Source organism: Oncorhynchus keta, chromosome 31, assembly GCF_023373465.1.
Source record: "Oncorhynchus keta strain PuntledgeMale-10-30-2019 chromosome 31, Oket_V2, whole genome shotgun sequence".
Classification (NCBI taxonomy): domain Eukaryota; kingdom Metazoa; phylum Chordata; class Actinopteri; order Salmoniformes; family Salmonidae; genus Oncorhynchus; species Oncorhynchus keta.
Window position 1 is genome coordinate 11,648,347 of NC_068451.1, and position 15,665 is coordinate 11,664,011.

The following is a 15,665-nucleotide window of genomic DNA, read 5'->3' on the forward strand; positions in this document are numbered from 1 at the left end:
AGATGGAATCGCGTTCTAACTGACTGGTTCACACAATAAGGTAGCCACAGACACACTTCACACCGTTGAGTATGTCTGCGTGTTTGTTTGTCCCATCGGAGTAGAGATATTATGACTATTCTCGCTCAGTCAGACTGTCTCTTATCAGTGACTCACCCTCTTTGCAGAAGCAGGTCCCATCAATGGGAGAGCAGTCCACTGAGTTGGAGCAGGAGCACTCCAGAGAACAGTCCTTCCCATAGGTACCACTCTTACAGGGACTCTCACAGTGAGCACCCTACGCAACAGACATAAGTAGGTTATAACAGCTCACAACAACAGAAAAGCAGAATATATGCAATATGAGTATACATTTCTGCATGCATGTTTATTACCTTAAGTAAATAACACAAATAAATGATGCTTTAGTTATTGTCAGTGCCATTCTGTGCCCCTGTGTTGCCTGTCCTAATCACTCACCGTGTACCCAGGGGCACAGTGGCAGCCCCCGCTCACACTGTCACACACCCCTCCGTTGACACACAGGCAGGGCTCCAGGCAACCATGGCCGTAGTAACCACGGGCGCAGGTCTCGTTGCAGTAAAGCCCCGCCCAGCCTGGCTGGCACGTGCACTCGCCTTTCAGTGGGTGACAGCTAGCCAATGGACAGAGGAAAACATGGTCCCATGGGTGAGCACAATTAATACAGAATTTAACAAATCTAAGAATTATAAACAACAAAATAATGCAAAAACTATTATGTGCTTGTGTGTGTGTGTGTGTGTGTGTGTGTGTGTGTGTGTGTGTGTGTGTGTGTGTGTGTGTGTGTGTGTGTGTGTGTGTGTGTGTGTGTGTGTGTGTGTGTGTGTGTGTGTGTGTGTGTGTGTGTGAATTGTTATATGTGGCAGTGTGTGTGTGTACCCTTTCTTGATCCATACCTGAGTGTGTGTGTGTCGTGGCAGCGGCAGGTGCGTTCACATTGAAGGCCGTAGGTGCCGTGCCTACACATCCTCTCTCTGCACTGGGGTCCACTGAAGCCAGGCTCACACAGACAGCCTCCGTCTATGTTGTAGCAGCGAGACCCGTTGGCACAGTCGCACACACCCTTACAGTCCCGCCCGTAACTACCCACCCGGCACTCCTCGCTGCACCTGTGGAGATACCACACATACACACAAATCAGGACAAGCTCCGCAACCAAAGTGGAATAACATATCTGGCTCGAACTGAATCAGAAACTATTCTGTTTGTACCCTATTTAATATCTTGTATGACAGATACATGAACTGTATGATATAAACAACTCCTACCCAACCATGGGCTCAGGTTGAGTATACGGCACATGCATCGGTCTCTACTGCAGAGAGTTAGATAAACACACACACCTGTTTCCAGTGAAGCCTTCAGCACACTGGCAATGGCCTGTTTCAGGGTCGCAGTGGCCCCGGTTGTGGCACACACACTCGTGGGCACAGTTAGGACCAAACCTACCCTCTGCACAGCGCTCTGTACACACCTCACCCTGAGGAAGAGAGAGAAAGACAGAGAAAGAGAGAAAGAGAGAGGAGACAAAGAGAGAAAGAGAGAGAGAGTGTACATGGTACGATGACATTAAAAGAGGAATCTGATTGATAACCTCAAAAGACAAAGAGTTCCACGTTGACCCACTGATGCTGTGTTTGAGTCAATGTAGGGATCAGGAAACATACCGTCCACCCAGGGGGGCACGCACAGATCCCCTTCCCCTGGCAGATTCCCCCATTCTGGCACGGGCATCGCAGCGGGCATGGACTCCTTGGGCAAGACTTCTCACAGCTGAGGAACATGGAGGAAAGAACTCTGAATGGCAGCTCAACTCAGATTGTGTAGAGATGGAAATGTAGGGTACAAGTTAACGAGTTCCTATCTTTTTCAATTTAGCGGAACCTCTTTGCGATCCAGTGCATAAACATACAGAGAAAGTTGTTCGAGGACAAATAAAATTACTGCACTTGCAACAAATACTCAACTGTACACAGTAGAATTCATCAATAGTGGTACATTGCCAAACACTTCTACTAGTGCTTATTGTCAAAGGGCCTCCCACCAAAACAAAGGCTTCAGAAAAGGCATTCCGTGACCCAGGAAACAAACATCATTACGCAGATCATTTTATGAGTATGAGGACTGTGTGTTTCAAAACTTGAAAAACGTTGCACGTTGCTTAAATATTACAAATCAAAGATACAATTTCAAAATCATAGCATTTTGGGTCATTTCCCCTAGCAACATAATGAGGTTAGCATGCTACAACTTGGTTACATTTGTTACACACTTTCCGTTGTCCACGCTTGCAGAAAGCAACTTATGTACCGGACCGGAGAAATCCCAGAATAATGCAAGATCAGAAGCTGTTGAAAGGTGCTAAATAGATTTTTGTATCAGATTTCAGAGCATCGCATTATGTAGCTGTCGGGACCTTGAAATGTTTTGAGAGCTGTGTTAGCTGGCAAATGTGCTGTCTTTAGTTTGGCTAGAAGGCAAAAGCAATGATGGCCCTTGTAAGCTAAATACAGCTGACAAAACATCTTATACGGGTTCATCTGGATCAGTGAAGGACCAGTACGTTGCTAGGAACGTTGCTAGGGATATATTATCGTTGCTAGGGATATTGCTAGGGATATTATCCAGAACGTTGCTAGGAGTGTTGCTAGGGATATTATCCAAGATGCGCTATGATTTTGATGCTAAAGACATAACTTAAAAACAAAAACTAATATGCAACTTTTACAAGTTGTGAATCACACAGTGTTCATATTCACAAGATTATCTACCTAGTTGCTGACATTTTGCAGTTTTCTTTCCTGGGTCATGGATCAACACATTTTTTGAGGGTGGACCTTGGACTATTAGAGTGCTGTGTTGATTTCTGACGTTGGCAGCTGCCTCATATAAATAGTTCCCACTAATTCCTAGTGGTTCTCTACTCATCCTCAGAGGCATCTAAAACACAGGTTGTAACTAATGACTCATCCTCAGGGGCATCTAAAAAACAGGTTGTAGCTAATGACTCATCCTCAGGGGCATCTAAAACACAGGTTGTAACTAATGACTCATCCTCAGGGGCATCTAAAACACAGGTTGTAACTAATGACTCATCCTCAGGGGCATCTAAAACACAGGTTGTAACTAATGACTCATCCTCAGGGGCATCTAAAACACAGGTTGTAACTAATGACTCATCCTCAGGGGCATCTAAAACACAGGTTGTAACTAATGACTCATCCTCAGGGGCATCTAAAACACAGGTTGTAACTAATGACTCATCCTCAGGGGCATCTAAAACACAGGTTGTAACTAATGACTCATCCTCAGGGGCATCTAAAACACAGGTTGTAACTAATGACTCATCCTCAGGGGCATCTAAAACACAGGTTGTAACTAATGACTCATCCTCAGGGGCATCTAAAACACAGGTTGTAACTAATGACTCATCCTCAGGGGCATCTAAAACACAGGTTGTAACTAATGACTCATCCTCAGGGGCATCTAAAACACAGGTTGTAACTAATGACTCATCCTCAGGTGCATCTAAAACACAGGGTGTAACTAATGACTCACGCTCTAACCTAGTGTTCCAAAAGGGGTTCTTTTCCTGCATTGGTAGGATGGAATAAGGCCATAGGATATGGTATAACAACTAGTCTACTGCCTCTGCATTTTGTCTTTCCAACCTTAACATTCTATTTACGTTATATTGATACATACTGCTGAAGGCCTATTTGAGAGAGCGTTAGTTCTACAACTCACAATGTCCCAGTGAAATGTTCTCGACACAGGCACTCTCCGGTCACTTTATTGCAGGAACCCCCAGTTCCACACTGGCACTTCTGAAGACAGCCCTTGCCAAAGGTGCCTGGTGGGCAGGGGTCCTCGCAGCGGCGCCCAATGTAGCCTGGAGGACACTGGCAGGTACCGGTCACAGGATTGCACAGGCCACCGTTCTCACACTTACACAGCTGACCACAACCTGGACCCCAGTGTTGGTCATCGCAGGCTGGAAAACACACACAGACACAGACGATAACAGACATGTAAAAAAAGAAACCCCATACAGTGGACTGGTGGGCCAGTGTACAATGTTTTCCATCTGATATCTCTGAAAAGGTTTTCTATATATTAACTTAACCTGATGTAGTTGTATGGTGTTACACTGTATACTATATGTGATGTCATTGCAATGCACATTAACAAAAACAAATCCAATGAAATTCCATTTGGACCACTGGGACTGTCATGTTTCATCCCAACAACAACAGCACAGGAACCTGAGTAGAAGACAATGGTAAAGATCACTCCCCCAGGGACAATAAATCTATACATGTATAGTCATGAATTTCCAACAAACAGAGACATAGTCTATGTCCAACTCTAGCCCTAATAGCTCCAGAATCATATGTTACAGACTTGTGAATCACGATTGACAGGGCGATTTGCATGGAGCCAACAAGATGGATGAGGTTCAAATTGAGAATTTGCCAGTGGCCTTTCGGGATGGCTCCGGCGGCTATCGCCAACCGGTGATTCGCACAGGGTTTGGATTTCAACCAGAGTTAAGGAGCGTCAGGGGGGGATCATTCCTGATTCCACGAGAACCAGGATCCCACATGGACACACACTGACTCCTCCAATGTCTCATCAATAATGCAGACGGACTGCGGTACAAACCCTATTCAAAGGAAAAAAAGATATCCCAATACAGGTGATGTAACTGATGCTTTGCACACAAGTGATGATCTCACTAACTATCATGATGACAACCATTCAATGATAGATTGATACTTGTCTCATTGAGGTTATTGGGGAATGATCACAAACAAATCATAGGGTTCTAAATGGATTCTAGTGTGCTTGCTTCAGTCACTACGATTGCAGTAAAAACTACTACTACTTCTTCCACTATGAGAAAAATACTTTTAGACAGCTGAAGCAAGCACACACATTTTCTACAGGAACGGTATCTTTTCTACGTAGTTTATCGTGAGATCTTCCACCCACCTCTCTTTCCTTCAGTCACATACAGTATGTACTGTGTCACAGTTTCAAGCAGGACTTCTTTGACAATTAAATGGAGGGGACAGTATGGCCAAATTAGGGGTTGGAGCGTAAACTACCACATAGCAGAGAAATGTTTATTACTTTAACTCAGAACAAGACCTTTTTCTCCTTTCTTTGTTTAAATTAATCACACGTTTACTCATTCCCTGTGTGGGCAGAGACGCTGAGAGGCTGCAGTTGGAGTGTGTGACACATTGAGTTATGGGAAGCTCAGCTGGAGCAGCAATAATGTTTGCACAGGCGTTCTCCAGGACGCCAATTGAGATTTAGGACCTGCAGGGTACTAGGCCTTCTACTATCTGCTATCATAGTCCAGGCCTGACAAGGCCAGCCATGAGTGTGGGTGAGTGAAACATGATGGATTGGACACCTATGCTTTGAAGAGCTGTGCTAGGACCAGCTGGCTGTGCCCAAGCCTCTGCACTTACTCAACTTATAACAGAGCCCAGACCTGTTCTCAGGGAGATTGTCAATATGTTTGTTTACATCTGATCAGGGTTCAAAAGTTAAATTTTTTCGATTGATGCGCTCTTTAAAAATGGCAAGTCTCCATTGTACTGTAAATGGAATGCATTAAGATAAGGTGAGACACTCATCTTCTTTCCCAAAGTGTATTGTCCAAGTGGTGGTGGAGGTCACGTCTGCATCCAACCACAGCATTATCTCCCACCTATCTAACTGAACCACATCCAGTCCTTCTTTTCCACATACCCTTCTTTCTCACACACCCTTCTAGAGTATATCACTCTATTCTTAAGTATCAAAACTCAACCAGTCTTCTTTTTCTGTATCCAAACCCCCCGACCTCACCAAATATGTATTATTCCATCACAATCGCTCTTCCCAAAACAATCTCTTATTAAACTACATTTATTTCTCTCTCTTTCTTCCTCTTTCGTTCTCTTTGTCCACTTCTTTCTCTCGCACTCTCTCTGGCTGCCTCTGCCGCCCCTTCTCCCCCTCTCTCTTGGTCTCTCTCTCTCTCCCTCTTCCTCTGTTTTTCTCTCAGCTCCCTGTGCTAAACCTCAGCCTTTCTCTCTCATTTCCCACAGCTAGCTCAACACACAATAATCTATTCCAGGAAGTGTCAGCTCTCATTCTGCCAGTGGGCTTTATTATAGGACTCAGCAGTATGGGGCCGAGGCCAGCACTTGTTTGCCCAGAGAGAGAAGGAGAGAGAGACAAAGTGGGAAAGGGGTAACATTTTCCATTTCCCCTTCCCATCATCCCCTCTGAAGGCATCACACACCACCAGCTTAAGTTAAGCCCTCCATTCAGCACTGTACTAGTGACCTGGTTGAGTTCAGAAGAAAACTGGCATTGATTAACTAGAAGTTTCTGGGTTAATAAAATGTTTCTGGGATAAATAAAATGTAAAACATTAATCCTGTGCTGAGCTAAAGCTTTTTTTTTAACTATACATTTTTTAGCATAGGATTCCAAAAGTGTATACTTGCAGAATACGGAAAATATTGATTTTACATCCCGGGCCCTGGGTCTAAGCATGCAGTATAAGCTTTGGGGATGTTATATACTTGATGTAGCATAAAATGGCAGGTGAAAGGAAGAGAAGGCAGTGGGACATAGTGTCCTCCTGGTCTAATAAGCTGTTTTCTGGACTGTGGCTTACTTCAATGACGCATCACTGTTTATTTGGCCCCTTGCTGTTTCCATTGGAAAGCCTTATGTGTGATTGAGTGTTGTGTGTGAGGATCAGTTTTTGACTGATGGCCATTTGTCCTTTCCTGCAGTGTGTGTGTGTGTGTGTGTGTGTGTGTGTGTGTGTGTGTGTGTGTGTGTGTGTGTGTGTGTGTGTGTGTGTGTGTGTGTGTGTGTGTGTGTGTGTGTGTGTGTGTGTGTGTGTGTGTGTGTGTTGATGTAACGCACCACTGGAGCAGTCATCGCCACGCCAGCCTCCCTCACACTGGCAGCGGTCTGGAGCAACACATCTCCCATGGACACACTCCTTAGTACAGCGGGCTAGTGATGAAAAACACACACAAACACACTCTTACTAGACTAGAAGGTTTGTGGAGAGTATATATATTAGGTAAGCCATGCATGTCAACTCTGCAGAATGTAACCAACTCAGCAACCAAGCACAAAACTGGATGAATCTTCTAAGTTTGTTTTGATATGCTAATAAAGAAAAGCCATGACGTTAAACTTACGGACACATTTGTCTCTGCTCTCGTAGTAACCAGGGCAACACTGGTACCTCCGGCGGTAGTCCATCTTCACCGCCTGTCTGTATGCTGTCTTATAGGTGATCCTGGCCAACACAAAGTCAAATAGAGAATACTTCCTGTTACCCTCTGACCTCATGGACACAACCAGGAAGTAAACATGAAGTGAGCCGGCAGACTGTGTTACCTGTGACGGGTGCATCTGTAGGAGGTGCGTGGCTCAGAGCAAGGTTCCTCTGTCACCTGGTCATAAGGGTGGGCATATGACTCCTTCACTGAGGTTGTGAAGCTGCATGAAAGGACAAAATATACTCAGACATAATAATACATTGACAGAACGGACCCATCATGGTCTAGAGTTGAGACAACCTGAAGTTGATATTTTGTGCTACATCTTCAATGATAAGTGCAACAACGAACAACAAGGTATCTACCTTGAAACCTGCTGCTACTTCTATTTCTTTATCACAAACTAAACAGTATAAACAAAAAATGTGCTCCCTTCTATTCTGGTACAATGACATGAGATGAGCTACACTGACTTACCTCTCCCATAGACAACATACGTTGGGGTCCCTGGGATTCAGAGACCAGGACAGGCCAGTCAGAACGCTCAGAACCAGCAGGACAGTACAGGTCTGCAGTGACTGCATGGTCCTGAGGAGAGAAAGGGAAGAAAAAGGTTATGGAGGATATTTATAATGCCTGTCTATGGGAGCAATAGCAGTGATAATAGGCTACAGATCGAAAGCATGAGGACCAACATTTGAGGAGAGGGTTAGTTATTAAGGATCAGGTTATTAGCAGGAAAGGGGATAAGCAAATACCTATCTTTTTTTCTCTCATTAAACAGCAAATCAAATCATACGGACTTTGATAAACTGATACTTGTCTGTTTTTTGTTTGGCACTGCTGTTAGCCCGCCATCTGAATTACAAAGATATCAAACACTTCACAATGTAAAGAATATGAACATTTATCTGAAAACTTCCTGTAGTTTCACTCCAAGGGGAATCTAATGATATTTTCAGCACCTATAAAGCATGGTAAGCATTACCCCTTGTAAAAGAGTGCATTAAACACTAAGCAGAGGTAAGGCAGCGGGCCAGCATTGAGCCACGTACCAAAACCCTCCCCATCGCGCTCCCTACTCTCCCCATATGGCAACTTAGAACAGAGGAATCTGAGCAGTGGTGTAGAGTACTTAAGTAAAAATAATTTAAGGTACAACTTAAGTCATTTTCTGTACTACACTATTTATATTTTTGACAACTTTTACTTTTACTTCATTACGTTCCTAAAGACAATTGTGTACTTTTTACTCCATACATTTTCCCTCACCCCGAAAAGTACTTACATTTTGAATGCTTAGCAGGACAGGAAAATTGTCCAATTCCCTGGTCATCCCTACTGCCTCTGATCTGGCGAACTCACTAAACACAAATGCTTAGTTTGTAAATTATGTCAGTGTTGGGAGTGTGCCGCTGTCTATCCGTAAAAAAAACATTGTGCCGTCTGGTTTGCTTAATATAAGGAATTTGAAAAGATTGTATATTTAACCATTTACATTTACTTTTGATACTTAAGCATATTTAAAACCAAATACATTTAGACTTTTACTCAAGTAGTATTTTACTGAGTGACTTTCTAGAGACATTTTCTGTGAAGGAATCTTTACTTTTACTCAAGTATGACAATTGGATACTTTTTCCACCACTAAATCTGTGAGAGAGCGAGAAAGAGCAAGTGAGCGAGCGAGCGAGGCAGAAATGGATTTGGGGGAAGGAATACGACTCCAGCTACCATCCTAGCTATTATCAATCAGAGCTGGAGAGAAGACTCCACACTCTTCTGCCATGTCCCCTTCCACACTCACACCATCTGGATCCAATCAAAACACAGACCTAGGGCAACGCCCAGTGATGGGGACCGGAGAAGGCTCTCAAGGAGCGGTAGGGAGGCCGGCACAGAGAAAGTGGTCTTTTCCCCCAAAAACTCCCATGGACATTTTGGGAAGTTCAGGAGCACTATAGCATGGGTGTCGACTGAAGGGCCAGTCCCCTCATCTTGGGAAAGGGACGGTCTTTGGAGGATGGACTCATGTTGACATAAAATTGGTCAAGGGCTATTCAGCTATTTCTATGGTTATTCCAAATGAGATATTTAGCATTTTTGTTCAGTCAAGCAAAGAGAGGAACAACAAGCCACTTCAATAAGTCTAGGTCTAGCCCTTCACACGGTCTCTTTCTCCCCCCACAATGTAAGGGTGTGGTTCTTCAACAATGCCATGTTAGGATCCCTTTTAGGGGCTTCAGCCTAAGCATTCTCCTTATCAGAGTAACAAACAAACTGTAGCCACACCACAGCAGTCACACTAAACCTACAGCTGTAGCTATGAGTTGATTTGGCACAATTCCCCCTGTAACATAAATCATGTTCATTCACTGATCTGCTGCTTTTGATAGATCACCCTTCACACTCCTCCTGTCCTCTGTGTCAGCAGATAATACACATTCTGGCACACACTCTAACACCTTAAAAAGCTGCACCACAAAAACAGAATTTTATAAGAACAGGCATATGGTTTTTATTAAGAGGAGCAATCGACTTCAGCAGCCACTTCATTGGACTGAAGTAAATATTTTTCATTAGCTTTTTTCTTTTTAATTGATCTTCATTAGACAAAGTCTTGAAACCGCATGGGTAGTAGTCTTTTATAGTCTTTTATTTGAAACTCCACCCACACATGTGGGTTGATGACTGATTCCTACCCAAGCCTTTGCTGCTGAGAGCGCACTCTTCTAAAATTCAACTTACAGTTATTAGCTTAATCCTCATTGTCTTTTTTTCCATCGTCTTTTATAAAAATCAAGATTATTCTTCTGTGCTGCTTCATGTAATCAACATAAGATAAAAAAACATACACAGACGGCAAAATATATTTATTATTATTATTTATTATGTTAAAAGTGCAGATGGGCACCAGATTTGGCTCTACTTATCTATTAGGTCCGGGCTGTAGTCTGGACCAGAGGTACGTCTCTATGTGCCTTGAATGGTACAGAAGTGGTTCTGGACCTCTAATGCAGTGGCCTGCACTCGAAGGCTTTTTTGGTTAGTTTCAATGAGCAAAGCAGACCATCTCAATTGGACTTTCATGTGGCTCAATAAAAAAAAAAGAGGCTAGGAATACACAGCACAACGCACGCACACACTTTCTAATAGTTTCATCGACAGCTCATTTGTTTTTCATGTTCTAAAAAACGTTCCCATGCACAAAATGAGTCCCATACATTGAAACGAGTACAGAGAGACTATTTATAGTATCTGAGTATATTCACAAATTCATTGGACTCGTCTTGGCTCACAATGTCAAGCGTCACGGATCTAAACAAGTGGCCCACGCGTGTGCCGATCGTACCAACTGGAGAATGTCCTAATGTTTAAAAGGGCCCCACAATGCTCTTTCCAGAACTGCACAGGGACTTCAATGGAAACAAGGCCCAAATGAAAACAGATGTACTCGTGTCACATTAATCTTGCAAAACCGAGACACTCTTATGCATGTTATTACCATTCCATTTCAGTCATGAGTCTTGCAAAAGCCTCAGAAATGAGACTAAGGAAAAATATTTGATTTGGTTTCACACAGATTGCGTTCACAGTTTTCATTTAATGACAGACAGCTCAGGAGGCAACTCACACATATTTACAGAAACTTTTTATAATTATTATTTCATCTTTACCATCATTTGAACCATGCAATATTCATTAAATAGTGATTAATTCACATTTACTGAGCATCCTAAAGCTTCTTGTCTTCCAAGACAATCCAGTCCTGAGTGGGGTGGGGTCTTAATGGTCGCTATTGGATAATATGCTCCTTAAATAAGAGTATAGAGTTTTTAAACATTTAATTTAATAATATTTATTTATTTATTTATTTATTATTTATTGAATATTCGAAACATACAATATACTTGCAGTGAAGCCGCTCAACAACTACATCATACCAGTCATCCAACAGATTCCCATTCAACAACTACATCATACCAGTCATCCAACAGATTCCCATTCAACAACTACATCATACCAGTCATCCAACAGATTCCCATTCAACAACTACATCATACCAGTCATCCAACAGATTCCCATTCAATAACTACATCATACCAGTCATCAACATATTCCCATTCAATAACTACATCATACCAGTCATCCAACAGATTCCCATTCAACAACTACATCATACCAGTCATCCAACAGATTCCCATTCAACAACTACATCATACCAGTCATCCAACAGATTCCCATTCAACAACTACATCATACCAGTCATCCAACAGATTCCCATTCAAAGCGACACACAGAAGCATCCAGGGTCAATGCCCTGCTCAAGGGCCCGTTGACCGATCTACCACCAGGCCAAAAAACGTGAACACGAACCCTCCAAGATCCCCCCACAGTTCCCTAATAGTTGTCCCTCAACCATTTGAGACCCCTCCCACACTCCCCCCCAAGGAATATTTTTTAATGTATTTTTTAAATACAATTCATTCCATTCCCCACCCCCAAGAACCCCACCCAATGCACCAACTACCAAGAGAATGAACCCCCACCCCCAAGAACCCCACCCAATGCACCAACTACCAAGATAATGAACCCCCACCCCCAAGAACCCCCCCAATGCACCAACTACCAAGATAATGAACCCCACCCAATGCCCAACTGCCAAGAACCCCCACCAACTACCAAGATAATGAACCCCCACCCCCAACCCCACCCAATGCACCAACTACCAAGAGAATGAACCCCCACCCCCAAGAACCCCACCCAATGCACCAACTACCAAGAGAATGAACCCCCCACCCCCAAGAACCCCCCAATGCACCAACTACCAAGATAATGAACCCCCCACCCCCAAGAACCCCCAATGCACCAACTACCAAGATAATGAACCCCCACCCCCAAGAACCCCACCCAATGCACCAACTACCAAGAGAATGAACCCCCACCCCCAAGAACCCCACCCAATGCACCAACTACCAAGAGAATGAACCCCCACCCCCAAGAACCCCCCCAATGCACCAACTACCAAGATAATGAACCCCCACCCCCAAGAACCCCCAATGCACCAACTACCAAGATAATGAACCCCACCCCCAAGAACCCCCAATGAACCCCAAGAACCCCCAATGCACCAACTACCAAGATAATGAACCCCACCCCCACCCCCAATGAACTACCCCCCCACCCCCAATGCACCAACTACCAAGATAATGAACCCCCACCCCCAAGAACCCCCCCAATGCACCAACTACCAAGATAATGAACCCCCACCCCCAAGAACCCCCCCAATGCACCAACTACCAAGATAATGAACCCCCACCCCCAAGAACCCCACCCAATGCACCAACTACCAAGAGAATGAACCCCCACCCCCAAGAACCCCACCCAATGCACCAACTACCAAGATAATGAACCCCCACCCCCAAGAACCCCACCCAATGCACCAACTACCAAGATAATGGACCAAAGAGAAAAAAGCAAAAGACAGAAGAAAACAGCAAACAACAATGCAAAAACATTATTATAAAAATAAACAACAAAGGACATCAAGGACGACTAAAATCATAACAGCAATGCGAACTGTATATGTTTGTGTGCATGTCTGGCACTATTACATGTATGTGTGTGTTCTTGTATGTGTTTATTTGAATGAGAGTGTGTGTATATGCATGTGTACAAACACCTACATGGCATCAGCCTCAGGCAAACTGGCATTAGTTGTAAAAACAATGCCACTTAGTGTCATTCAAATGTTCTTTAGAGTAGAGTTGTTTTTATACTGTCAGTATATGGTGAAATTCTAGACACTGCACATGGCACTGTTCAAATGTTGCTTGCCTCTTTCCCTCCCCTCTACTCCTCTCTCTCTTTGGGGTTGAAATGTTAATTGAGGTAGAAAATATTAGTCACTCTTTGGAACAGAGAGTCGCAAAGGAAAATAAAATTGAGAGAAAAACATTGGCTGTGGATTGGTGACAGGTCGAGTGAGAAAGAGAAAATAAAAAAGGAGAAGAGAGAGAGAGAGAGAGAGAGAGAGAGAGAGAGAGCGAGAGAGGCGCGAGAGAGAGAGAGACAGACAGACAGCGAGAGAGAGAGAGAGAGAGAGACAGAGAGAGAGAGAGACAGTGAGAGAGTGTGAGAGACAGTGGGGGAGCGAGAGAGAGAGTGAGAGAGACAGACAGCGAGAGAGAGACAGACATCGAGAGAGAGAGTGAGAGAGACAGACAGCGAGAGAGAGACAGACATCGAGAGAGAGAGTGAGAGCGAGAGGGAGAGAGAGAGAGAGACAGCAAGAGAGACAGCGAGAGAGACAGCGAAAGAGGGAGAGAGAGAGAGACAGCAAGAGAGAGAGAGACAGCAAGAGAGAGAGAAAGAGAGAGAGACAGCGAGAGAGAGAGAGTCAGCGAGAGGGAGAGAGAGAGAGACAGCGAGAGAGAGAGAGACAGAGAGAGAGAGAGAGAGAGAGAGAGAGAGAGAGAGAGAGAGAGAGAGAGAGAGAGAGAGAGACAGAGAGAGAGAGAGACAGAGAGAGAGAGAGAGAGAGAGAGAGAGAGAGAGAGAGAGAGAGAGAGAGAGAGAGAGAGAGAGAGAGAGAGAGAGAGAGAGAGAGAGAGAGAGAGAGAGAGAGAGAGAGAGAGAGAGAGAGAGAGAGAGAGAGAGAGAGAGAGAGAGAGAGAGAGAGAGAGAGAGAGAGAGAGAGAGAAAAGAGAGAGAAAAGAGAGAGGGAGGAAAGGAGGGAGGAGAGAGGGATGCCAATAACAACTCGATTTTCATATAGAGGGGTGCAATATCTAAGCCAGACTAAGAAACTAAGCTACACACTATGAAGTCTCAAGTTCACAGTCATTTCTCAAAGTTACTCTTGGGAATCTCCTGGCATTGTAAAATGCTATAATAATGTTACATGATCAATAATATGAATGCCATTTCTAAATGTCCAAATGTCCCAAATTATTGAAGCCAAAGAGAGAAAATGACACAGGAAAACAGTTTATTCACTTCAGAATTGCATTCGCCACGTCTGCACTGCGCAAAAACGATGGGCTAAGAGTCAACACTTTGTAATGAGGTTGATATCCATTCTACAGCCAACTCCTATTTATGATTCTATGATACTTATAAGGTAACAACAACCAAGGTCAATGTCACCAGCTGTACCATTTTCATGATAGATGACATTCAGAAGCTGAACATTATACACTATAGTTGAACATTATACAGAAAATATTATTTTAAAAAGCTTGCGCTAAATCATATATGATTTTCAATGCATATCACTTAGGTAATGTAACAACCAAAACTTGTCAACATGATATACTTGGCTGAACGCTTCTGAATGTCAATTCCCCTGATTAGTGGTATCAAGAGCCTTTTTAGGACAAATATAACCATTTCAAGCTTTAGACTTTGTGTCATCAATTTACATATGAACTGTAAGAACAAATCCATAAAAGTGCTCTCAAGCTGACAGGCATTGCCAGTTGGAGTGAATAAGATGGAGAGCTTGATGTGTCATTCAAACCCTCAGTCTGTAGTCCCGACTCTGCAGCATTACATTAGCCCCCACCCCCTTTCCCCCTATACCCTCCATTAAAACACAGTTACTGTAAACTAGATATATCATCCCATAATCCTTTGCATCTGGAATTTCTTCATGACGTGCATGAGAGATTCGGCTCCTTCGACCACGGGTAGGCTGGCACACACTCCCTAGACGCTGTAATGCCACATGTTAGGTGGGCGGGTGTGGGGGCAAAGGGAGTAGGCACCGTCAACAACCCTTTGGGAGAATGGGGACTTGACAGAACAACTACACACCACCCAATCTTTCAAATTCATACTTTCTGAAACATGAACGTTTTTTGCAAATCAGAAATATATGTGGTGCGTAACTGTTGATTTGGTCAATTACTTGCATTTATCCATCACATCTTTTATTGTTTCTTGAACATGACACATGTTGAGGGTATTCACAGTGAGGCTTTGTACATTAAGGGTGGTACCGGACCACAAGTCTCACCCCCCAGACACTGGAACATTCTGAGTGGAAAGTCTTGTCCTGGCAGCTCATATGCTGTTGATGGCTGTCGTAGGATTTGCGTGACAAAGGGATGATATGGAGGGAAAGAGGAGGGGTTCGTCTTTTGGGAAGTTACTTTTCGGAAGGCTGTATTTTGCTGAGTGAGCTTGGAGCTGCAGAGAGTGTGCTGTCTTCTGTAGGATTCATGCGAATGAACTATGAGTTCTTGAACTTTGACCTTTGACCCGGAGACAAAAAAATACACCTTTAACTTTTGGGTGTCTGCTTCTTTTGTCTTCCTTTTACAGAATTGT

General features: G+C 43.7%; 1 protein-coding gene across 1 annotated transcript in view; it reads right to left on the reverse strand.

The window, feature by feature from the left end:
* The window catches only part of LOC118364430 (platelet endothelial aggregation receptor 1-like), a 40,706-nt gene that overhangs the window by 5,905 nt on the left and 19,136 nt on the right, over window positions 1-15,665 (reverse strand). Inside the window, exons 2-11 of the mRNA XM_035745959.2 lie at window positions 7,809-7,919; window positions 7,450-7,551; window positions 7,248-7,348; window positions 6,964-7,056; window positions 3,769-4,015; window positions 1,689-1,794; window positions 1,365-1,501; window positions 918-1,130; window positions 460-634; window positions 157-277 (exon numbers count right to left, since the gene is read on the reverse strand). Coding sequence (XP_035601852.1) covers window positions 157-277; window positions 460-634; window positions 918-1,130; window positions 1,365-1,501; window positions 1,689-1,794; window positions 3,769-4,015; window positions 6,964-7,056; window positions 7,248-7,348; window positions 7,450-7,551; window positions 7,809-7,915 — 1,402 coding nt within the window. The 5' untranslated portion in view covers window positions 7,916-7,919. The remainder of the gene's footprint in view (window positions 1-156; window positions 278-459; window positions 635-917; window positions 1,131-1,364; window positions 1,502-1,688; window positions 1,795-3,768; window positions 4,016-6,963; window positions 7,057-7,247; window positions 7,349-7,449; window positions 7,552-7,808; window positions 7,920-15,665) is intronic.